This window comes from Apostichopus japonicus, chromosome 8 (genome assembly GCF_037975245.1).
Source record: "Apostichopus japonicus isolate 1M-3 chromosome 8, ASM3797524v1, whole genome shotgun sequence".
Taxonomy (NCBI): Eukaryota; Metazoa; Echinodermata; class Holothuroidea; order Aspidochirotida; family Stichopodidae; genus Apostichopus; species Apostichopus japonicus.
The window spans coordinates 40,849,039-40,876,029 of NC_092568.1; the positions used below are offsets into that span (position 1 = coordinate 40,849,039).

Here is a 26,991-nt window from a genome sequence, read left to right on the forward strand (position 1 = left end):
GTTTGGTCATTTTCAAGCCCGAAAAGTGCCATTTCCGGGGATATGGGGGGTATCAAAACCAGAAATTTTCTTGTACGCTACGCGCGAACCGATGGTGGCGCTCCGCTTAGATAGTAATTCGCGCCCCCGGGTTAGAAAATCCTGGATACGCCCCTGTATAATATATACTCATCCCGGTCTCTACCCCAGCAGTAGGGCCTATCATAACTTGTAGACTCATGTGGCCTAGAATATTGTAAAGTTACGAAACGTAGAGGGTGAGAAGACAAAGAATTAATGCGTTATAGTTAGGTAGGTTAACTTACTACGTACGGAACAATAAGTAGCATCATTGCAGTATTATACACTTGTGTACACATTACGATGTTGCTTGCCACTGCCATGTTGTCATTCCAATTCTCAGAATATTACTGATAATATTCAAACATTCTGTATTGGCAAACAATAACATCACATTATAAACTGCTACATTATTGTATTTAAAGGACCAACAGGGAATAGATATACGTATAAGGTTCTTTCAATTAAATAAATAAAAGTACTTGATAACTGAACTCGAAGATTACTTGTGTGAAAGACAAGGGGGCGGAACCGGGGGGGGGGCACAGGGGGCACGTGCCCCCCCACTTTTCCTCAGGTTAAAAATGTGCCCTTTTTCTACATAAAAATTGAGGTGTCTCAAGCTAGCAATTAGAGGCCAGGGAACCAGAATGAACACTCGGGAAGGGCCGTTTCCGGCCATCTAAGGGTTTGTAAAACCAAAAAATTTCCAGTACGCTCCGCGCCAACCGATGGTGGCGCTCCGCTCAGATAGTCGTGCATACAATTTGCAAATCCTGGCTACGCCCCTGACTTTTAATGAATTTTTTGTTAGTCAAACTCAAAGCTATTTCGAATGGGGAAAAAAAATTGTAAAGATATTATCAAGAAATAAACTCTCATTCAGATGATTCCTACATTAGCAACTATATAGCATGTTTTCACCTCATTTGTCTCAAAAGAAAACTTGTTCCTTGTTTCCCAATTTGCACATTGGATATTGCAGTGCTATATGCATATTTTCCTTGAGGGGGGGGGGGGGGGACGTTGATGGAGTGATGTGTATATGCAAATAAGATAATACAATAAGAGTTATAAAGGGTACTAAATATAATGCTGCATCAGTCCAATCGAATTTCTGCAAAGTGCCCTTTGATGTTGGTGCCCCCCCCCCCCCAGATTGAAAGTGCTTCCGCCGCCCTTGGTGAAAGAGTACTCGTACTCGGTATTATATGCTGTATTCGGATCCTAAAATGCAGTACTCGGACTATATGGTACTTGATACACATTATAGTAGGAATACGGAGGGCAGGACGAGTGTAGACCACGGAAGTAGTATACGAACTCAGGAGGTGTTAATATATGAACCGTGGTGTATACTTAATGTTGACGTAATAATCAAATTTTAGGGTCGGACAAAGATACAGCATTAGAACCCAGCATCATATTGAAAATAAAACTGAACTGGCGGACAGTCTCACGAAAGTTTGGTCGGCGTTCAATAGGTACATATCCTGAATGTGTTGTCGTCTGCTACACAACCCGCGAAAATCGAATTGATCCAAAGTCAGTGCACAATCCTCTGCTTACCTGTGCTCGAAAATCCCACCAAACTGGCAAACACAAGATCGATCGTGTCAAGCTAACGCATTCCAGATTCTTGATTTGCCTATATTCTGATGTAGTCAATCACAAAATCATATTAACCTAACGTTACTGTACTGTACGAAATTTTAGCAGCTACTACTAGTACTAGGGCCTAGTTCTATAGGCAATTAATAATACAGCCTAATAATATTACTGTAGCCTAGGCTAGTACACTTGTAGTAGGCCTAGACCTAAATTAAAACGTAGCTAGTATAATGTTCGGTATTTAAATGTCCAAACTAATATAATCATTAGTTTTCTTCTAAAAGAAATAATCACACAAGACAAAGAGGTGGGGATTGTAAACTGATAGGTCTTTATTCAACAATGTAATACACCTAGGCCTATAGCCTACAGCTCTGTTAAAAAACAGGGTAGCCTAGGCCTAGCCTAACTTAGGACTACTGTAACTTCTAAGTGTAAGGCTTAACAACTTTACAAGATACATTAGTTACAAGATTCATCATCATTGAATTCTTTCCTAACTATCTGCCTTTAGGCTTTAACATCTGACTAATCCATATTGTTACTAGGGCTGGGGTGTATATTGTCATTTGTAATTTGTAAACTAATTCTTAGTCATTACATTTTACAGTAGTTACAAGTTACAACTAAGTCTACATAGGCTATAGCCGTTGGTCTAAAGTTAGAGTGATTAGAAGCCTTGATTTTCAATAGCTAAAAACTGCTAGGTTGCACATTAAACTGATCACAAGCATTCTCAAGCCCGTTCTGAGGCCAAATGCCCAGCTAAAGTGAGAAATGGAATTAGTTAGGTCTACAGTACATGCATAGGTATTGTGGTGTACGGTAATGCTGTGTGTCCCCTAATTTTGCATTCTGTGTTATACACATTTAGCTGCTCTGCCATGCTCATTATTCAAGTTGTAACCACTTTTGCAATTTTACTCTACAAAGCCTAGATAGAAATGACCAAAATGAAGGAAGAAGTTTGCATTTTGAGGCTCTGTTGTGTATTATTCTAGGGACAAACTAAAACGAATGACAGCGAATGACCGAATGACAATTGACTTTGTACAGGGTAAATTATCATTTGCGAATGACAGCGAATGACAGCGAATGACAGCGAATGACAGCGAAGGACAACGAAGGACAACGAAGGACAGTGTTGAGTGGAGATAGAATGATTAACGGAGTGGAGTAAATGCGGTTATTGGTTTTCTGCGCAAAAATGATTTGAGGAAAATCGCATGTTACGTGGTTGCAGGGTTTTGGTGTAATTTACGGATAGAAACCACAAGGAAAGATTTTTTGTGAGAATGCGCTTGAGTACTGTGCTTTTTACCTCTGTAGATTTATATAGAAAGATAACTGAAGCCGTTTCAAGATTATAGTATTGTTAGTTTCTAACAATTAATATCAGAAAAATGACGTTAAATTTACTTTTTAAAATCAGACTTACAATTTCGCTTACTATAAGGTGCGTTTTTATCTTGTCCGTACTTTACTAGATCTAGATACCCACGAAGTCTGAACTGTGATATCCGGTTGAAGCAAATGTCTGTGCTGTCATTATTGTCATTCGTTTTAGTCAACGCATTTTTTTAGTGTGTACAACATATTGTCATTCGTTATGTGTAACGCATTTGCCATTCGTTTTAGTAACACCCTTATTCTACCCATTTATCGAAATTAAAGTATACAGTAAACTTCAATGCATGCGCGTAGTTAGGGAAACTTTGATTGCTTAGAGCAGTTTGAATTCTGACCATTATGACTATAATTCTTTCTATTTCTGGCAGAAGTTTGTCAAACCATTTATAAAATTTTTAATCTGCAGGATAGGACCAAACTTCTGAGCAAAATCTGTGTGATCATCATCACTGCTATATCCTTTAATTAATACACACTAATACTGCAATTACTATCTCAAATTTTAGTATACCATCAAATGGCCTAGCGACCAAAAATTTATATCACTAAAATAAAAAAGGGTCATGCTCAATGCGAAATCAAATTATTCCTGTGGTTGGCCAGAAATTCAACATGGTTTCCTTAAAAATAATTTCTTTGCCTGTAATGTGAAATTTAAACAGTTATCTTTTTTAAACATGAAATCACAGAGGTGCATATAACTTCTCCTACTTGTGTAGCCATTGCATAAGGCCAAAATTGCATGTATATATGTACAGAAATAGCCACACTAAATCATTGTATTCTAATAGTGATAGAGAAGTTGGATTATTGGCTACATTATACTGTCAGACTAATAACATTATATTACCCACTTCAATCATCCTGTCAAATATTGACTACTGATTTTTGAATTAAAGTCCCATTCATCATTTCAATTACAAGAAAAAGTTTGTAAGTTTCTTGGTTTATATGTGAAATTATATATATATTTTGTGAGCTGTTTTAGGTGTTCAGTAGTCAGCAGTGTTAGTCGGTTGTATCTCAAGAAATACTACTTTCTAATTGAGCTGTGCACATTGGTTTCCCTCTGGACAGAGCTTGTAAAATATCAGGAAATGTTATAGGTATCATTGTTATTTTTTGGTGGTAAGGATTAGTATAGTTCCTCCTGATTCACTGATATTGTGAACGGATTTGAAATTCTTATCTTGATGAGTACTGTAGGCATATTACTCGACATAAATTTGAAGACATGAAATATCTTCAATCAAAATTTCATCATAAAGTAAGCACAGCCTACAGTAGGCTTACTGCACTTACTTCATGATGGTACATGTGTTCATTGCAAACAAAATTGATAGTGTTAAAATTTCAAAATTACAAGGAAAGTATAAACGGGCCTAGCCTAGGCTCAATGCAAGGTCTATGAAATAAACTGGACAGCTGCAACATGCATGACACTTTTGGAAACTATTAAATGGCATGTAGAAACCACAAGACAAAATTGTCTCTATTATCCTGTTGCCATCATAATTTGCTATGACACTAGAACTCCAAATAATATGCAGTTACTCTTCAAAGAATATGAGCATAGTTTATTTCTGTAAGAAAGTGATTGTTACTTTACCTGTTTGTCTCATGATGCATGAGATACTATAAGGAGTTGCTAAGAAAACTTAGCTTTTGTCGTCTTGACTTTGCAATGTTACATTTGACTTCTCAAAAATTTCAAATATCATGAGATATTACTTAAAACTCCTTGGTCTCAATTTCTATATCAAAGATCTATATCTCATTTGTCAGACTGTAACATGTAAGAAATGTCATCATATAATACCAGTTTGTCTCAAGCAAATTAATTTTACTGTACATGACAACTAATGATGCAGTAAATTTGATGTATGGAAATCACTTTTTTTGTTGGCTTTCTTGCCGGCCTTTATACCTTCAGTGTAACACAAATGTCAGAAATCAAATTATTCATATAGATAACTCTTGATCCAACATCAGCAAAAATATTAAAGCTATGCCAATCAGTTTCCTTCACTGAAACATGTACAATATTTGAACACTCAATATGTGGGAATAACTTAATGGGTAAGAATCTTGAAGCAATGACTTTAATGGATACTTTTACTTACCATAAAATAATACAGTCTTTGTTGCTTTGGCCTTGTGTAATTCTAGTCTCTTTATTCCAGGCATTTCTTTTAATAACTTTAATACATTTAAAAACTTTAATAATATGATATCTAGTCATAGATGCTACTTTCCACACATACTATAAATTTGATGTCTATAATGAAGACCTTGAGAATATTTTTTACCCTAGTTGGCAATTTGAAAAATAAGCAAGATGAAAATATGAAAGTCATTGAGGGTGCATAATTAAGTTAGGAACTCGATTACTGTTCTATATATGGGCTTGGCTAAGGATTCTCCAGCTTGATATTATAATGACTCTCTGTGTATCATGTATCTTCAGCATGAAGTATCAGATGTATACACATCAAGGTTAAAGGTTGACCTGCGTATCGTTAAAGCAATGAGTCAGTCCAACAGCCGAGGCAATCCATCTCATCCTGGACGAGGAGGGAGAGGAGGAGGAGGATGGTCCAGAGGAGGCAGAGGATACCCAAGGAGAGGTGGTTACCAAAGGGGAAGAGGTAGTCATCATTCAATCATTCAATGACCTACAGGTGTAATTTATGTTACCTAATTGAAGTTCAATGTATACTTCCCAGATGTTTTGAGTATAAATCATATTCTTAGACCCGATGAAGGACATTTTTGACGCAGGCACACATAACCAATTATAACATGTTTGCTTGCTTACATGTAGATTTAACAGTAAGGTCTTACAACATTTCCTTGAAACAAAGGGTGGATATAGTATAAATATCTTGTCAGTTTATTTCAAAATGTACATATTGCAAAGTTCAACTAAAAGGTTATTCATCCCAAATTGTATGTTCATTATGCCTTGTTGAGCAAAGCCAATGTGGTTGTATGTTGTTTCTAATATTTCATGTTCTGCCTTTAAGGTAATTGGAGATACAGTGGAACATCATCCTCTCAAAGCAGTCGGCCACCAGCTGCCAGTTATAGACAAGCTGACTTGGAGAATCCTCTTGGAAATTCATCAGCTTACAAAGGTTGGAGAAAATATTTCCCTGATGTAGGTAAGTTTATCTATCCCAGCAATTTTTACTTTATCTGTGAAGATGTGTTTACTTCTTTTGATTAAATTTATTCTTTTACAAAAGGTTGTGTTGGTAAGACCTTATGATCATATTGCTTACTTAGCTTTTCATTCATATTTATTCTATCTTTCATTCTTAAACACTTTCAAACTTAATTTACCAAGTTCATTTTAACATCTCTTTACTAGATTACATTGCTGATTCTCCTTCTGTCATCAAAGTCAAAGCGTTTGAGAAATTCTTCATTTCCAGACTTCCTCAATATGACAAGGTAGATAAACATTTTGCATTTAAGGTATTTAGCGTTTTTGGCATAGTCCACTGGTGCAAGATGCCAGAGGAATCATTGAGTTAAGGCGTTAGACAAGATTGTTACATGCTAAGAAATGGATAAACAACAGGCATATATATAGTAGAGCTGCCGGTTAAAATGTTGGAATAATATGGATTAGAGAAATGTTTGACATAGCACCCTATTTATGGTATAGATGAACAAGAGGAATCAGAAAACTCATTTCCTGGCAAACTTTGATTGGACCACACCACACACACCACCACACCACCACACACCATCATAACTCACCAATCCTTCCTTACCTTTGTTGTTGTTGTTGTTATTTTGATCTTAGCACCCTAGATATTGTAAAATGAAAAATGTCTCTAGCAGGTCTAGCTGGATCCCTCTACTCTCGGAGTTTAATTGTCCTTGGTAAATGATCTTCTACGACTGGTCCATTGTTTAACATTGATGATGCCTTCACATGAGGTCCTCTGTTTTATTATGAAAGATCTTTGATTATTCTAATTTCAGATCAGTTGAATCATTGCAGAATATAACATTAAGACTATGTTTCATATTTTGATTAATATGCATATGCATGATTAGCTTGCATAAATAAGAAAGATGGAAAATGTCATAGTGATCAACAATATTACACTACAGTTTGCTTGGCCTAATATATCTTTAATAAGATAACAGTCAGTCCCCAGCTAGTTTAACATTTACCTGATGAGAATCTGAACTTCAGTTTCTGCTGTAGGTTTACACCTCCACATCTGTTGATGTCGCAATGCTTGGAATCCTATGCTGCTTTATCATGGCTTGCTTAATTCTAAAGTAATAAATATAGAGATTAATCTTGAAACATAGTAACAGCAAAACAAAGGAACGTATTCTCTACTTAGTGTTCTTCCTTTTAACTTTTTTCATATTATTTTTGAAGTAAGATCCACATTCTCGACAATGCTGGTATGATCCGAACGAATATTTTCTGCATGTTTATATGTAACAGGATGAGATCGAGAGTCAGGGCAGTGTTAACGTAGATTATGCAGAACTCAGGGAAGATGCTGCCCTCAAGGATGTTATAACTAATATAAGAGAAGAACTGAGAGATATGCCAGATCAAATCCTCAAATGTCTTGGATTAGCCATTCACCAGGTGATTATTATACAGTCATGTGTTTTATACTACCCTGATGTCAAGGAGTGACCAAGCTAGAAATCTTATTGTTTGTACCATCTGCTTTATTAGTCATTATTAGTCATATAAAGCTGATATAGAAGGACAGCAGTTTTCAAAACCAAGTAATTGATCAGGGCAAACTTTTAATCATCATCCAAGATGACTAAATGTCTGTTCGGGTGACCAAATCTGCTTTGGAGGTTGTCCAACAGACTAGTCTTTTATATCAAATTCAGATTTCCTTGTAACTGACTATCCCAAATAGGTGACTTGATGAATTGGATTGCAATCTTGCAGTTAATTAGTGGGGCACAATGTTTATTTGGGAATGCAGTCCTGGGGGGGGGTCTAAATGGAGGGGTTGTCCCCCTCCCCTTTGAGAAATTTGTGATTAGTTAAGGGTTCTTAGATGCAATCTGGTGCTATATTTTGCAACTTGAAGTAACTTTATGTTCAAGAATTTTCGAGCTTAGACTGTCCGATATTTATGTTTTTAATTGAGGCAGATAAAGTTTTTGTTTGATTTTTTTTTTTAACACTACAAACCGCATATGGGGGCACCTGGGGGGCACAATTTTTTTAGGGAGGGCACTTGCCCCCCAGGTCACCCCCTGGCGATCCCCATGCCTCCATCTCTTTGGAGATACAGAAGCAAGACAGAAATACTGTAGTCATGATTGGTCCAAAACTGGTGTTCTATACATCCAACCTGCTTTATATCCAACAATGTACATACTGGTCATTTTATGTTTGTTTTTTTTGGTACAATTTTACATCTTTGGAAGACAAGTCTCAAATGAACTTAAAACTTTTACTGCATTTGGTGTCTCCTTGTTTTACTCCATTGTGAACAATATCAACTTTAGTGACACACTCAAACTGTTTGATTGACAGCAAAATACTGTACAACCAGTCTTTGTTTTTCATATCAGCTACCTGCCATCTGTAAAATATGATATTTAATAATCATAAGTATTTCTTCCTTCATAATACCCTCAGGTACTGACAAAGGACTTGGAGCAGCAAGCCAAATTATTACAGCAACAAACATCAGGCAATACCCAAGCACTGCCCTTTGTGGTCAATGTTCCTTGCATTCATGCAAGGTAACAAACTCTTATTTGGTTCTTTAATAAGTAGTTTCATGTACAGTTTTCATATTGAGAAATATGATCACAACAGACATATATCCAACCAACTTGTTTATTAAAACACATTGTTCTTTCTCTTCGCCATGATCCCAATCACCTTGTAATATAATTGAGGGAGTAAAATCCTGAAATAGGATGTTTTCCCTCCTTCATTCACTACAAGGTAGTTCATTTTTGAAGCTATGTACTGAAGCAATTTTGCAAATAAATCCAACAACATGATAATACTAAAGTATCTTCATGTTATATTAAAAAACCCTCAATGATCAATATAAAACTTCTCATTCCAGTAAAAGTATATTTCCATAACCTCTACTACAATCAGTTTTGCTGTAAAGTATGTTCCTTACACCATCCTGTGCAATCAAGTTCTAAGTTTACTATAGTTCTAATTCATTCACCGCAAGCAAGTTAAATATCCAAAACCCTCCATTGCTATCCTGTTACATTTATTAATTTTAATTCCTTCTTTTGCTGTTTAAGAATTGTCAACTTTGAACCTATCGCATCTCTCAAGAACTTGAAAGCCAATTATTATGGTAAGTTGATCACTGTTTCATTTTCTTTTGGTTTCAACTATTTAGTTAACCTCAGCTTCTATGATGATACTGTATGTGGGTATTATTGTTTGATGCTGCATTGTTATCTTAAACATATGGCCTCACCAAGATGAAGGGATGTAAATATCAATATGTTGAAATGGTGTTAGTTTGGTGTTAATGTTTGATGCTGCATTGTTGTCTGAAACATATGACCTCACCAAGATGAAGGGATGTAAATATAATATGTTGATATGGTGTTAGTTTGGTGTTAATGTTTGATGCTGCACTGTTGTCTTAAACATATGACCTCACCAACATGAAGGGATGTAAATATCAATATGTTGAAATGGTGTTAGTTTGGTGTTAATGTTTGATGCTGCATTGTTGTCTGAAACATATGACCTCACCAAGATGAAGGGATGTAAATATAATATGTTGATATGGTGTTAGTTTGGTGTTAATGTTTGATGCTGCACTGTTGTCTTAAACATATGACCTCACCAAGATGAAGGGATGTAAATATCAATATGTTGAAATGGTGTTAGTTTGGTGATATATATTTGTGTATTAGTATGACTGTATAAAATATATAATATATAAATCAGTTTTAATTCTTTTGATGCACTAATAGTGTTTGTTTCCCAGCTCTATCTGAATCAGTTTGTTTATTTTAACAGGAAAGTTTGTGTCCATCAAAGGAACTGTGGTTAGAGTCAGCAACATCAAACCTTTTTGTACAAAGATGGCCTTTGAGTGTAACTTATGTGGTGACATTCAGGTACGTGTTATGTGCATAGGTGTAGAAACAGGGGAAAGACAGGGCCACTGCCCCTCACAACCAATATTCAAAGTGGAGGGATATGAATATGCCCCCTCACTTTTTCAATTAGTGATGCATTCTGCAGCAATGCTAACTCAGCCAACTGGATTGATTGTATTATCAACCAGAGTGCCATGCATTCAAACGATCGCTGTTTGTTTCATACACCTCATAATACGCCTGAGTATATATTACCTCTCCGAATTCAGACAAAAAGACAACTTTCTAATGTCAAAATGAAAATCTTGATGATACACTGAAATTTGTACAGATAGCAAAAGGAGAAATTGGGCATTGTCCCCATTTTCAATTTCCCTTCTGGGCCACCATATCATCTACAAAACTAAACTTCTGATGAAGAGCCCAAACTTGATTAGGTCTGGCCCTCACTTTTTGATAGCTCTTTGATGCCACTGATGTTTATTTTCTGTCAGGTAGCATTCATTACTGAAATGTTTTCTCTTCTTTCGAATAATCAAGTCTGCATATCTCTCCTCAAATAGCATTTGCTGATATCTTTTAATGAACTCAAATTGATTGATTTTATGCTTTCATATTATCTTTTCATGTCTGTGTTATTTACTTTAATATTGCAATATTTTCAGGTGGTTTGTTTACCAGATGGCAAATACACACTACCAACAAAGGTAAGAGTTTCATTTTTGTGTGAGTTACTGCTTTCTATTTGGATAACTCTGTTCTCTGAAGTAGAATCAAGTAAAGAGAATTTTATAGTTAAAGTTAGAAAATAAAAGTTAGGTTTTAGGACTATTCTGTAGCCTTGTCTAAGCAGGTAGATATGTTTATGATTTGAAGTGATGATGGTGATTTGACAAGTTCTGCAAACCTGCTCTTGTGCACCATAAGTTAGATTATAACCAAACATGGATAGTTAATAGGGATTCCTCTTGAACAATATGGTAGTTTTACAACCGGCTTAAGAACTAAACATTTGTGAAATTATGAGAAAACATGCACAGAATGAAAGAGACTTTTGGTTGAATTGAAAATTTGTTATGAGACAGTAAGTCTGTTAAAAGTAAAGTTAAAAGAACAAAGAAATCATTGGCTAGAACAGGATTCACTTCTGAGGTGACTAGTTTCAATCCTGTTCTTGCCAAAATATTTCTTTCATTATTTTTTTCTGTTATTATTGTATTGCATAATTGTTTATTACACCCAGTTAGTTTTCTTTGTTTATTTACTCGTAAAATACTAAAAGTAAATTTTGTTGTGATAAATGGAAGGGCCAGTTTTAATGTGTGAACCAAAGCATTTCTCATACCGTACTGCTGTTTGATGCAGTTTATAAGATTATTGTGTTTGACAGTTTATAAAGTGTCATCTATGAAGGTTCCATGATATTTAGAGTTCCTTTATAGAGATAAAGTCACAATCCATTTGTATTCTATTGACCTCCATTTTTACAGTGTCTGGCTTCAGGATGCAGAGGTCGCTCTTTCTCCCCGAAACAAAGTTCTCATCTAACGGAAACAGTTGATTGGCAGATCATCAAGATACAGGAGATTGTTGTGGATGACCAAAGGGAAGCTGGTCGCATTCCAAGAACAGTTGAATGTGAAATAACTAATGACTTAGGTATGTAAATCTGATACAAACATCATTCAAGAAAAGTTACATGTGAGATAACTAATGACTTAGGTATGTAAATCTGGTACAAAACATCATCCAAGAACAGTTGAATGTGAGATAACTAATGACTTAGGTATGTAAATCTGATACAAAACATCATCCAAGAACAGTTAAATGTGAGATAACTAATGACTTAGGTATGTAAATCTGATACCAAACATCATCCAAGAACAGTTGAATGTGAGATAACTAATGACTTAGGTATGTAAATCTGATACCAAACATCATCCAAGAACAGTTGAATGTGAGATAACTAATGACTTAGGTATGTAAATCTGATACCAAACATCATCCAAGAACAGTTGAATGTGAGATAACTAATGACTTAGGTATGTAAATCTGATACCAAGCATCATCCAAGAACAGTTGAATGTGAGATAACTAATGACTTAGGTATGTAAATCTGATACCAAACATCATCCAAGAACAGTTGAATGTGAGATAACTAATGACTTAGGTATGTAAATCTGATACCAAACATCATCCAAGAACAGTTGAATGTGAGATAACTAATGACTTAGGTATGTAAATCTGATACAAAACATCATCCAAGAACAGTTGAATGTGAGATAACTAATGACTTAGGTATGTAAATCTGATACAAAACATCATCCATGAACAGTTGAATGTGAGATAACTAATGACCTAGGTATGTAAATCTGATACAAAACATCATCCAAGAACAGTTGAATGTGAGATAACTAATGACTTAGGTATGTAAATCTGATACAAAACATCATCCATGAACAGTTGAATGTGAGATAACTAATGACCTAGGTATGTAAATCTGATACAAAACATCATCCAAGAACAGTTGAATGTGAGATAACTAATGACTTAGGTATGTAAATCTGATACAAAACATCATCCATGAACAGTTGAATGTGAGATAACTAATGACCTAGGTATGTAAATCTGATACAAAACATCATCCAAGAACAGTTGAATGTGAGATAACTAATGACTTAGGTATGTAAATCTGATACAAAACATCATCCAAGAACACTTGAATGTGAGATAACTAATGACTTAGGTATGTAAATCTGTATCAAGTGATCAAGTTTAAAATATATTTAGACACACCTTGACATTTGCCTCAAGAAGACATATTGGAATGTTGCTAGCTCATCTTAAATTTTCTCACTTGTATATATATGTTTGCTTCAGTCAGTCTCACCAGACAATTCTGCTTTAGCAACAGCTCTGAATATATGGTGAATACAATGAATTAACTTTCCAAGTTTAAATCAATCCTGTTCTAAGTCAGCATCAAAATTAATGTTTTCTCTGTTTTGAACCTCTACACTAACTTTTAACAGTTGTTGGAGAATGTATCTTAGAGTTAATCCACACACACACTCATACACAATGTGGTGTGATAAAGAGCTTATGTCAGTGAGCACTTTTAAGAAAAGGATAGTCTGGGGAGAGTCTAAATTATTTACAAGAAAAACATGTAAGTAATCTGAAAGTTCCTAGATTTGTTAAGTAAATTGCTTGAAAATAGTCCAGTGTGTATAGCTATTATCCCTTCTGTTTACCCGATCTCTCATAGCAATTATAATTATACTTAGCATGGCCCTGGAATGTATTTATGCCATGTTTACTTGTCTCCCCTATTTCAACTGCTTTTTTAATTAACTGTGCTTTTCTTTTCATTTGTTTACCTATCAGTTGATAGCTGTGTACCAGGAGACACTGTGACTGTTAGTGGAATCGTTAAAGTGTCAAACATAGATGAAGGTAAATTAAAAACTTGATTGTATTTTAAAATTAGTGAGAAAAACCAATTGTCTCTTATTTGTCATACATTTCTTTCAAGTAATTTTCATCTTTAACAGCACATCTGTGTTTTTTATTGTTGTTGTTGTAATTCTCTGTTTACTTGTCAACAAGAGAAGGCTCCAGCGGCGGAGCTAGGGGTATTGGTCAGGGGGGTCGAGAATGGTCTGTAGGGGCGCTTTCAACACTATCTAGGCGGAGCGCCACCACAGGTTGGCGCGGAGCATGCAGGAATTTTTTGAGTAAAGGCTCCCTAGATTGCCGGAAATTACCCTTTCCAGGCTTTGCTAATTAGCAGATAAACAAAGAAGAAAAACATCACCAACAAAATGTGACAAATGTCAATAGGTAGATGAGAGCGCAATAGAAAAGTCAATAATCGCAAATAATTAAAAAGTGGTAAAAAGCTGAAAAGGGCATCAGCAGTCCAGCGTCAGCCCCCCCCCCCCCTGACTGTATGGATGCTCCGCCACTGAAAGGCTCAATACAAGCTGTTGTTTCTTATACAATCATCACGGTAGGGATTAAGTTTCCTTCTCGATTCCTGTTGGCTTCCACTAATCTGATCCAATTTGTGAGTAGCCTGTAATCCTACAAAGATCATTTGCATCATAAACATCCATTGTGACTGTTGAGAGCAGACATGGATTTACAATATTTACTCTATGAGTATTTAATCCATAAATCAGTGTTAGAAATATGCCCTTTAAGCTCCATTTGTGTATTTGTTTTTTTTTTAAATCTTCATATCTCTTTCCCTCAGGTCGTGGAAGAAACAAAGACAAGTGTATGTTTCTTTTGTACATTTTTGCTAATTCTATCTGTAACTTAAAGAGAGGCAAGAAAGTGACTGAGTCTGACTCTAATAGTGGCATCACTATGGACTTTAACATCAAGGAGCTCTATGCTGTGCAGGAAATTCAAAGCCAGCCTAATTTATTCAAATTAATTGTCAGGTGAGCGTGTGATTTAATTGATAAACAAAGCATTATTTGCTTGTATTATTATTATTTTTTTTTTTTAATTTCTTTTATTCGCCCTCTCAAAAAAACAGTAAGGCAACCAATAATAGAGTACAATGAATTGACCAAAACATGCACACAAATATATTGCATATTTTAGTATCAAGTTCTATCATATGGTTATTGTACCCACTAAATAAAACCAAAATAATAGCATATGTATGTCCCAATATTTCTGTCCATACTGAAAGACTAGATCATGTGACGTACATCCAGACATGATGAATCAAGGTTATCGATTGCCTTTGTTGAACTGCAAAGTTAATGCATGAATAGCTAGTCTCTTAAGTTTGAAAACAATCTTTTTTCCTTGATTTTAAATCCAAGATTCTGTCAGTTACTTCAGTTTTCATTTTCTCACATGACTGTTGTAATTATCATGTTAGAGTTAAGTAAGTAATGGTCAGTGATAATCTGTTAAAGTGTTTTATCACCTCCATATTCAGTTCTTTATGTTTATATCCATTACTTCGTTATCAAATTGATTTTGCTGAACGATTTGTGGAACATGAAGATGATATCCCTGTTTTGTTATCAGTCTTCCATACAGGCTGAATTATGCCACATGAATGATGCAATTAAAATAATAGTCATCAATTTATCTTTGTTGCTCTTCTTATAGCTCCCTCTGTCCAGCAATCTACGGCCATGAAATGGTGAAAGCTGGTCTCTTACTTGGTCTGTTTGGAGGGTCTCAGAAGTTTGTCAGTGACAAGGTAACAATAGTTATTCTGTGTTCTGTTTTAATTTCACTTCATACACCATATCCAAGATTGCTAAACAACTTTTATCCCAGTCATCTCATTCTGTTATCAGTTTGTCTGATCTCCAGGATTGCAGGTAGAAGGAGAGCAATTATCTGTTTTTCCCCCTTCTTGACTCGACATTTGTATAGTTAACGATCATTATGTACATATGTTTAACCCTTACCCGATTAGAATTTACAATCTTAAAATGTAAAAGTCTTCCACAGTTGTTACCTTTATCATCATGTGGTTCTTTCTACTTTCGCTATTTTGGAATGGTCATCCACTATAACTTGTATACGGATGTATCTTAAACACCTGGGCACGTTTTACTTTTTGTCCTATAGAACCGTATCCCGGTAAGAGGAGACCCTCACATCTTAATTGTTGGTGATCCAGGCCTTGGGAAGAGTCAGGTATAATCATTTTCAACAACACAACTAAGAAAAATTATCTATTAACAATTCCCTCTGAGTGGATGTATTCTTTTCATATTTCATGCATTTGAGACAGAATGATATTTATTCAGTAAATGTATTGTACTTCAATGCCGTTAGGGTGGGATATTATTATTAAGGCTTCTTTGTTGCACAGACAAACTGTCAGATTTTACAATTATGAGAAACTAGCTTTACTCTATTAATGAGCTTGTTATTAGTAATATTATTAAACTTCATGTTACTCACTTGGATGATCTCATTAATGTACTGTAGGACATGTTAAATGGAAAGTATGTCTAATGAATTATATGTTGGAATGATTGCATTTGTAACCAATAAGTCATAATATGAAGGTTTGTCCTCTGATGTTTGAATAGCTATTGGGTTTGCTTGTATATTAACAAAAATTGATTTGATCTGATTTAAATCCCATACAAAATTCTGCAAGTGTAATTTTCATTGTCTGCTGATGTTTTCATAAGAGGGCATTATACATCAATCTGCCTTTCTAATGACTGTTTTTGAAATCTGTTTTGTGTGTGTGTTGTAGATGCTGACAGCTGCTGCCAATGTTGCCCCCAGAGGAGTTTATGTTTGTGGTAACACCACCACGTCCTCTGGTCTGACTGTTACCCTCTCTAGAGACAGTGGTACTGGGGACTTTGCTCTGGAGGCTGGGGCTTTGGTCCTTGGAGATCAAGGTACAGAAACCAATGGAGTGCACAAAGGGGGCTATGCCCCCACCCCACCTCACTTTACCTCCATTTGGGGGGAAAACATTCAGTCAGGCTTTTTTGCTTCAAACATATAAAGTATTTATTAGACAACCTTGCACTTAGACCTAATTATAGACCTGTTTTACTGTTTAAACTTTAAAATTATTCTCTTGGGTAGGGCCCATACCACCTCCCCCCCCCTCCTACAAAGGAGCAGCATTCAACAACCCCACAGCTGTACCCCTCATTCAAGAAACTTTTCACCTGCCTACAGCCTGTCAGTAAAGTTTCATGCTCGTACCAAACTTTTCAGGAATTCAGAATCTCCCTCCCCTACCCCCTTTCCTTTGAAATTCTGTACACATCAAAGACAGTAACTAATCAGGCCAGCTTGAGATGAAATGTGATAGGCCATTGGTTTCATTTCAAGATTCCAATGTCTTCCACAAGAAATATGATGTTTAACATCCTATTTATTTCTTTCATATATTTTTGTCCCTTTTTTGCTGACTTATATTTCTATATAGGTTGTTGTTGCATAGATGAGTTTGACAAGATGGGTAACCAGCATCAGGCTCTGCTAGAAGCTATGGTAAGTCTGCAATAACTTCACAAAAAAACATCATTAAATTCAACTTATATGGTCAACCTGTTTGTTTCTCCTTTCAGCTTTAGCCCATCAATATATGAAGAAAATATGGCAGGAGAAATCTGAAGTGGGGCTTTGTTTTTTAAGACATTAAATGTTTATCATATTGAAACTAATAACATTGAATTTCCTAGTTTGTGACTTTTATCATAAAACTTGGCATCTTGGTTTTTCAGGTGCTTCACATGTGCTTGATGCATTTTAAAGTGTTGTAGTCTATAGTGAGGAAAATAAGTAGAGCGACTGACTAGTTTTGTTTTGAGGGGATGTATTTATTTACAAAAAGTCATTATTTTATCCCTTTAGTGATTAAGTATTTAGTTTAAAGAAGACTATACTATTATGCTTCTAGATGATATTATTCTTAAAACTTAAAAACTGTGAAAATATTTCAAAGTGGTGTCCCCAAAATGAGAATATGCATTGCATAAGAATTTTAATATAATAAGTCCACTAATGCTTAAATTATTTTGCAAATTTATGCTGATGGGCTTTTTTATCAACATAAGTGATATACAGCTATAGCTACAGCTATAGATATATATGGTTTTTTTTTGACATTGTACAATATAGGGCTTTACCTTAATGCTACACCTTTGAATGCAATTTTAGTAATTCCATCATTTTGTAAACCTAACAGTGCATGTTAATGCTGGTAATTATATTGTCAGTCTTTTATTCCTGCTAGAGATACAATAAGGAAAAGTATGTGTTCATGGTATTGCGCCACACTACTTGAGTGAACTTGTTCAAAGTTATACCCCAACTCGCCGTCTGCGCTCTAGCACCCAATCATTGCTCTCTATGCACCCTGTGTCCACTAAATCTTATGGCGAGCGATCTTTCCAGTACTCCTCAACCCTCCTTTGGAATAAATTCCCACTCAACATAAAGAATGGCGTGTCTGTGGAGATGTCTTCAAAACTGTTTCGAAGACACACCTGTTTTCATTGTTATAATTGTTATGTTTACTCTTAAATTGTGTACATATCTTTCACTTTCATTTGTACAGTGCGGCGAGACTTTATTGTAAGTATTGTATTGCGCTATATAAGAACTGTTTATAATGATTATTAAAGCATACCTTCATTTTTTTATATACAAATACAGGAACAGCAGAGCATCAGTATTGCTAAGGCCGGCATAGTCTGCAGTCTACCGGCAAGAACTTCAATCCTGGCTGCCGCAAATCCAATCGGTGGTCATTATAACAAAGCCAAGACAGTCTCTGAAAATCTTAAGTATGACTTGTGATTTGTTTTATTCTCTGAAAAACAGTAAAGAATTTTTAAATGGTTATGTAGTATGTGATTATTGTAATCCAGAGGTCATTAGTTCAATTCTTGACAAACATTTCTCTGATTTTGTTAAAAGTTATTCATAATATTCCGACTCAGTTGTCTGTTATTCATTTACTTTGATTTTATTTCTTGATATCAGTTATCTTATACCCCTGAGTTTGTTCTGCTTATTATCCTCAAGAAACAAATAATAACTAGAAACAAATATTAATTAGAAACAAATATTTAGCATTCAGAAGGATATGTTTTTGATATATGAATGAACAACAGAAAACTGACAAGATTATTCCAAATTTGTAAGAAATATTTTGTAAGAATTCAGCAAACATCTCTCAAAGTTTGAAACAGCAAACAAATATAAGAATTAGGGTATATTTTGTTAAGGCTGTTGGTTTGAATCCTGTTCCATCCAAAACTTCATTTACCCTATCAAAAATTCGTTTACAATTTTTGAAGCCAGCTATTTGTGTATTTTATATAAAGAAATTGCTATGAAATAAAAATAGTATTGACTGGAAAGGGAGAGAAAAGAAAAAAATTTCTCTGAATTTTAAGAAAATTTGGTTGTGATCACAATCAAGATGGTCTATTCACTTCATTTTGTCCATATTTTTATGAAAATCACTCATCATTTTCTTTATTTTGTTCATTCTCTTTCTTTATTGTAACAGAATGAGCGGAGCGTTGCTATCAAGGTTTGATCTAGCTTTTATCCTGCTTGACAAACCGGACGAAGATATGGACTCTATGCTCTCTGAACATATCATGGCTCAGTTTGCTGGCCGTCATCGTAAAAGGTGAACTTTACGATCGTTTCTGGGCACCGTTATTCAAAGCTTTGTAAAGGGCACTGTAATATGGGGGTGATAGCCCTGGCCAGACTCAATAAGGAAGAAAGTTTGTCAAACCTTGTGGAAATCATTTTGTTTTCTTGAGAAGGAGTGTTCTGGGAAGGGGTTGGGAGGAGGTGGAATATCATGAGAGGCAACATTGTTGGATTTCTTTGTTAGAGACTTAATTTACATCATGGTTTGATACCGTTGAGGAAATTGTTGAGATTTTCAAATTTGTCTGCTCGTATGGAATGCAAATGAATTTTAGTTATATGCAAATTTGTCTAAAAATGTCACATTTTCAGCAATAAGGATCTAAAATCTAATAATCTTCCTCTATAGAAAAGTCACGGGTGAGCTCCTCTCTCCTTCAAACAATTCTATCATCCTCGATGGGGATGATGAAAGTAAACCTCTGGCCGAAAGATTGAAAGCTAAACGTGGAGAAGACTGCGATCCAATTCCATCTCAGTTGTTGAGGAAGTTTATCGCATATGCCAGGAAATATGTCCACCCACAACTATCAAAAGAATCTGCAAAAGTCCTACAGGTAATGCAATAGAATGATCTGAGATGAATATCACTGAACTTAACAAACTGAAATTACTAGTCAAGAGATCAGGTATGATCAGTCATGATTTCTGATCGCTGCGGATTAAAAGTTTGATTTCGAAGAGCAGATAATGTGAAATTATAAAGCATGAAGCATAGCCATAGTTTGAGAGGTATATAGCAATGGAAAGTTACAATAAAACCAGAGCTTTGAAGTGTAGTAAATAGTGTCAAGAGAATTCTTGCTCTTATTAGCAACGCAAACAACTCATTGGTCATCACTCACTCGAGTCATCTTTTAAAATGAAATGACTTGAATGAGAGAGTAAAGTTCCAAGATTAAGAAATAATTCATTCACTGACATGACTCCAGCCTGGGATAAGGTACTGAAATCCTTTCCCCAACAAGATAAGACTTAGTGACTCAATTGACAAGTTATTTCTAACAATGACCCCTTTAAATTTAATTGACTTGAATAAGGTACTGAAATCCTTTCCTAATTGAGATAAAACAATCACTCAGTTGATACTTTGTTTCAAACAATGATCCCTTTCAAATGATATGTCATTATTAAGGAACTAAAACTCTTAACTCAAGTAGATAAAACAGTGACTTATTTGACAAGTCATTACTAACAATGACACCTTTGAATTGAAATGACTGGAATAAGGAACCAAAATTCTTTCCTCATCGAAATAAAACAATCGACTCAGTCTATGACTTGACTCTAGCCTCTGGTAATAACTGCTGTAAACTACAGTGAAGTTTCTTGTTACTAACCTGGACTTTTTACAAATATGTACAGTAGTTGTTAGTTTAGTTTTTTATGCATCAAGATTCCATTGAAATGTTGTTACTACTTTAGGATGAAATGATATTGTGCATTATATTAGGTTTCATTCTGTCTGTTAAGACAGCTTTCAATGTGTTACTTTACTGTATTTATCTTCTTAAGTGCTTTGTTCTTTGTCTTTGTAGTATTTCTCCTAACTTTTAAAGTCTTGTTTCTGGTCTTTGATTACCTTTTACCTTATTGCTAGCTTTTGTTTTGATTATGTTTTATTTGCCCGGGGCGTTCCTTTTTTGTGGTCATTGTCATTTTTGAGGTAGTACTTCATTCTAGACTTTTTTTTATATTCTATTTGCATTTCTTTTACATATTGTTTGTATTATAGTGCCTGTTCTAACGTTTATGTTGATATGTGTACTTTAAATTATTATTATTATTATTAGTAGTAGTAATTGTAATTGTAGTAGTAGTAGTAGTAGCATTATTATTATATTATTATTATTATTATTATATTATTATTATTATTATTATGATCATTATTCTTTATTATCATTATTATTATTATTTTTATGATTATTATTATTGTTATTATTATTGTTATTATGATTATTATTATATGAGTGGACTCATTTGATTGCTATAAGCCTCTGTCTGCTAGTTTATGACTGTATTTGGTTTGCCTTATTTCTCAGACTTTCTACCTTGAATTAAGACGTAGCCATCAAGGCCTGGATAGCACTCCTATAACTACCAGACAGTTGGAGTCAATGATTCGATTAACCGAAGCTAGAGCAAGGCTGGAACTTAGAGAGAATACCACTGAACAAGATGCCCAGGATGTAATAGACCTCATGAAATTCAGGTAGTTAGGATACTCTCATTATCATGCAATAATACAAAGATGACCCACACTGTACAGAGATCTACATCATGTCTAGTTAATCAAATATTCAATTGATCAGCTAATAGTTATTTCTTCTGTCACCGTTTTTTTTTTCTGCAGTATGGTAGATACATACAGTGATCAGCTAATAGTTATTTCTTCAGTCACTGGTTTTTTCTGCAGTATGGTAGATACATACAGTGATCAGCTAATAGTTATTTCTTCTGTCACTGTTTTTTTTTCTGCAGTATGGTAGATACATACAGTGATCAGCTAATAGTTATTTCTTCTGTCACTGTTTTTTTTTTCTGCAGTATGGTAGATACATACAGTGATCAGCTAATTGTGATTTCTTCTGTCACTGGTTTGTTCTGCAGTATGGTAGATACATACAGTGATCAGCTAATAGTGATTTCTTCTGTCACTGGTTTTTTTCTGCAGTATGGTAGATACATACAGTGATCAGCTAAAAGTTATTTCTTCTATCACTGGTTTTTTTCTGCAGTATGGTAGATACATACAGTGATCAGCTAATAGTATTTCTTCTGTCACTGTTTTTTTTCTGCAGTATGGTAGATACATACAGTGATCAGCTAATAGTTATTTCTTCTGTCACTGTTTTTTTCTGCAGTATGGTAGATACATACAGTGATCAGCTAATAGTTATTTCTTCTGTCACTGTTTTTTTTTCTGCAGTATGGTAGATACATACAGTGATCAGCTAATAGTTATTTCTTCTGTCACTGTTTTTTTTTTCTGCAGTATGGTAGATACATACAGTGATCAGCTAATAGTTATTTCTTCTGTCACTGGTTTTTTTTCTGCAGTATGGTAGATACATACAGTGATCAGTTTGGATTTCTGGACTTCCAACGATCCCAGCATGGATCAGGCATGAGCAGCAGATCACAGGTGATTATTATCGGCTCATTAATAATCTCATTAATAGTTCCTTACCTTGCAGTGAACTGATTTTGGAGTATTTTCATCCTTAACTTTTTAAATATACTACATCAAATGCACCAGATAACATCAATGTCTTTTGCAAATTAGGAATACAACTTGGCAACATGTTGATAGCAGCTTATTGTTGTACAAGTTTTACTATGTTGATAATTTGAATTATTATCATCATATTTATGATTGGTACTCATAATATGCATTGCTACTTGTTATGTTGGTACTCAATCTATTTAAGATAGCACAGTTCTAATTGGTACTCAAAACATTTGTTGTTATTAGTCAGTTTGGTAGTCAGTGGATGTATCATCATGTATGATTGGTATTCATAATAGTCATTTCTACTAGTTATGTTGGTACTCAATCTATTTAAGATAGTACAGTTCTAATTGGTACACATAATATTTGTTGTTATTAGTCATTTTGGTACTCGGTGGATGTATCATCATATATATGATTGGTACTCATAATAGTTATTGCTACTAGTTATGTTGGTACTCAATTTATTTATCATTGCAGATTTAACCAGTATTCATAATATTTGTTGTTACATTCTAAATTCTGTTGTACTCAAATTTGGAGCTCATGATGCCTACAGTCACATTTACTTGATTTACATAATCTGCATTGCCTGACTATCACTGTCTTTCTTTCTCTTTCAAAGGCAAAAAAATTCATCTCACTTTTGAACAGTGTCGCTGAACGGACTTATAACAACATTTTTACTATACAACAAATGAGAGAGATTGCAAAGGTAGGGTTTTGAGATGTATTTTAAGTTTATCCACAGATCTGCTGTGTTATTATCTTTTATTAGATATTATCCATATTATCTTAGCAACATACAGACCAGTATTTGTATCACTTTGAGAGGAAAATAGTTTACTAGAATATACTTTTTGAATCAGAAAAGAAACTTGAAGAAATTTGAAGCTGCACAAACTGTCATAATAATAACTTCTTCACAGCCTCATTCTGTTCAATGAGGGAATGTATGTTTATAGTCCAATACATAGATGCAGAAGGAGAAAATAAATCTTTATTGTCAAACAAAGAAAAATTAAATATGTTATAAAACCCATGCTAAAGAATCAATCATATTTTAGTTCAGCAACCCGCTGTTGGTATGGCCATTCTGGTAAAACTGTGAGATGATTGTTCAACAGTGGTATGTAAAAATAATTGATTTAATGAGAAAACTGAGAAAGAAAAGTGATTGAGTATGACACTAGCACATAAAATCATAAGAAGTACAGCTGACTAGAAGTTTTAAGTAACCTGTTTCTTCTCTATTCAGATAGTCAAGCCAGTAATAACATAGTTCATCTTCTTATCTGTTGAGAACTTGTTTCTATTGGACATTGCTGCTTTTTTTTTCAATTTTACTATATGAACATTTGTGAAGTTTTTCATCTTTCCTTTATAAATGATGTATTTTAATCATTAACATTAAGCTTTATCTTTGACAAGGTGAATTTTTTGCAGTCATTTTGGCATCTCCATAAATTTTGCTTTGACTATCATTTGTGTCAGGAAGCATCCATTCGAGTTCCTGACTTTGAAGGGTTTGTAGCTTCCTTGAACAATCAGAGTTACCTCTTAAAGAAAGGACCCAGGGTCTACCAGTTACAAACAGCTGCTCTGTGTAAGTAGTTTTAAGTCAAGTTATAGTTTATTCAATTATAGTATCACAATACCTTGCCACATCACAACTTTGTGACAACCTAATAACATGATTTACAACAACCATCATTTTTTCCCAAGTTTGTACCACAATGCTATAGAATTCATCTCTCTTATCATCTTTTCAAATTTACATAATTATTTCAGTCAAGATTTTCTGGCATCAAAGATCCCCCATGCATTTTCTCTCTCAAGTATGATACAAAAGTCTCCAACCTCAAAGGATGTTTCCTTTACTATAGATATGTTCTCTTCAATAGATGAAAAACAATATTTATGATGTTTTTAAGTTTTGGGCTGAATTTTTAGACTTTTCAACATTTCTTCTGCAAGGTTTTGAATATTAAGTAATATGAGAATATTACAATATTAAGAATATTAAGCATAAATTTATGTTTGTTGCAGAAAGATCGAATTGTAATTTCTAATTCTTTGCCTGAAAGTTAATCCTGCATGTGGATAAAAATACTGTTGGATTAAGATGTATTATGGGTGGGTTTTTTCAGGAAATTGATGCTCAGATTAAATAGATGTATGATGTATCTGACCTTTTATATTTATAATATTTTTATTTTTATTCCTAGGATCACACGTTGTTGGTTAATTCTGATAAAAGTACCTGGGAGGAATAAATTTGGAGATTGAAGATTGATCCCCACTGACACACAGTGAAGATGGACTGATGAGCAGCAGATCACTATAAGTACTGGTGGATGCGAGGAGGTGCCCTCGTGGTATAGCTAGTGAACTGAGGAATCAGGCAGTTTGTCTCTGGTGCTTTGATAAAAACAATTTATGGAGACTGGCAAACTTCTGAATAAAAATAGAATATGTTGAGATCTTTATCAGCAATATAATGAGAGACCTTCATATGATTAGGCAACAAAGGCAGTAAAACTAGGTTCAACTGTTGAGCCATGTTGTGTTCTATGGGCATTGTGTTGGTAAACATCTGTTGGGTTCTATAGATGTATTAATATATGATCTAGCTAGATGCGGGCTAACTCAACTTTTAGGGAAGATGAGCTGTGGTGCATGCAAGTAATTACGTGGAGGATTGGTGGGCCTTAGGGCCCTGTGATGATAGACTTCATACAGTGCACAAAAGGAAAATACAACGACTCTGGATGGACCTTGGATAATGATGTTAAGCAAGCTGTAAACCTTACACCGAATCAGTGTGTTCCTTGCTGAACTTCCAATGACAAAACCAGAGATTGAATGAAAAGTAATTGTCTGATTCTCAAGCAGTGTGACTAAATAAGATGCTACATTTATTTAGTCATTGTGTTTTATATATGTAAGATAACAAAGAAACCTAAATATATATACTTACTCTGGCAAAATGTCTTTTTTTTCTCTTTTGGTGGAATCACTTGATCCATGCATGGGAGAGGGGGGGGGGGGCTGGGAGAGATGGTTGTGTAGTATGAACTCCATCCCTTGGATGCAAATCCTGGCATTAAATCCACCTCCCCTTCCCCCGAGCATGTTTCCCAAAGTGTAATTTATAATTTAAGAAAAACAGCCTCTACAAGTTGGCAAAACTTGACAGTATCTTAGAAAACCAACTGCATTGCCAAAAGAAATCATGACAGAATAAACTTTTAAGAACACCTTTTCAAAAATACATTCTATAAGCAGCTTGATGTTGACCGAAATTTATATTTGGTGAAAAAAGCAGCACCTTTCCTCTTGTGGCATAGTTGTCTTGAAATAATTTTTACCATTAAAGGGTGTGAAGACTCGCGCACAAAGAAACATCTAATGTCGGTTATCTGACCTAGTTTCTAATGGGGTGTAACAGAAGTGTTAGACACCACCATTGATCCCAGCAAATACACACACAGCTTGCGACCGTCGGTAATTAGACACCAGTGTACAGTCAATTCATGCAGCTATGGTCAGTACCCACAACACAGTGTACATAGCAGCGATGGACATCTCAGGTCTAGATAAAAGATAACAAGGTATCACATTTCATTACTGTTTGTATTTTGTAGGGACAAGAAAAATACTTCACTTGCAAGCAACGGAAAGTTTACTTGTTTTAGAGGCGGCACGTGGTTTGGGGTGAGTCTTTAAAGGGTGTGAAGACTCGCACACAAAGAAACGTCTCATGCCGGTAATCTGACCTAGTTTCGAATGAGGTGTAAACAGAAGTGTTAGACACCACCATCGATCCCAGAAAATACACACACAGCTTGCTACCGTTGGTAATTAGGCATAGTGTACAGTCAGTACATACAGCTGTGGTCAATACCCACAGCACAGTGTACAAATGATACAGCGATGGACATCTCATGTCCAGCTAAATGTATCACGTTTCATTACTGTCTGCATTTTGTAGCGACAAGCAGAAAACTTCACTTGCAAGAACGGAAAGTTAACTTTTTCAGAGCGCGGCACGCGATTTGGGGCGAGTCTTCAATGCCTTTAAGTCATCTCTGCTCCTCTCCCTTTCCCTTCCTTTCCTCTACCCCACCTTTCCTCATGCCCCACCTATCTTCCCCACCCCCTCCCCCCACCTACTCTCTTCTCCTCTGCTCTTTCCCTTCCCCACCCCTCCCTTCCTCTGTTCCCCACCTCTCTGCTTCTCCCCCTCCTTTTCCTCCTCCTCCTCCTCCTTTTCCTCCTCCCCCTCCCGCTCCTCGCCACTTCCCTCACCCTCCATACCACCACCTTTGTGCCTGGGCGCTAATGATTTACGTTTGGCTTAAAGTAGTATAGCGCCC

The 26,991-nt window shown here is 35.2% G+C and overlaps 1 protein-coding gene across 3 annotated transcripts; it reads left to right on the forward strand.

Annotated features, from left to right (window-relative positions):
• Window positions 1-1,569: 1,569 nt before the first annotated feature.
• LOC139972026 (DNA helicase MCM8-like) lies at window positions 1,570-25,594 on the forward strand. Of its 3 annotated transcripts, none has more exons than XM_071978888.1 (24): window positions 1,570-1,720; window positions 5,549-5,729; window positions 6,108-6,245; window positions 6,455-6,537; window positions 7,559-7,708; window positions 8,732-8,838; window positions 9,367-9,422; window positions 10,103-10,203; window positions 10,851-10,892; window positions 11,676-11,844; window positions 13,573-13,641; window positions 14,444-14,636; window positions 15,325-15,418; window positions 15,796-15,864; window positions 16,439-16,589; window positions 17,132-17,196; window positions 18,364-18,494; window positions 19,226-19,351; window positions 19,730-19,937; window positions 21,423-21,592; window positions 22,441-22,525; window positions 23,238-23,327; window positions 24,107-24,218; window positions 24,841-25,594. In XM_071978888.1, coding segments are annotated over exons 2-24 (2,532 nt in total). In that variant the 5' UTR covers window positions 1,570-1,720; window positions 5,549-5,608; the 3' UTR covers window positions 24,843-25,594. The 3 variants fall into 3 exon arrangements, with proteins under 3 accessions (XP_071834989.1, XP_071834990.1, XP_071834988.1); XM_071978889.1 differs by having other exon boundaries at window positions 1,628-1,762; XM_071978887.1 differs by lacking the exon at window positions 1,570-1,720 and having other exon boundaries at window positions 4,252-5,729.
• The last annotated feature ends 1,397 nt before the right edge of the window (window positions 25,595-26,991 follow it).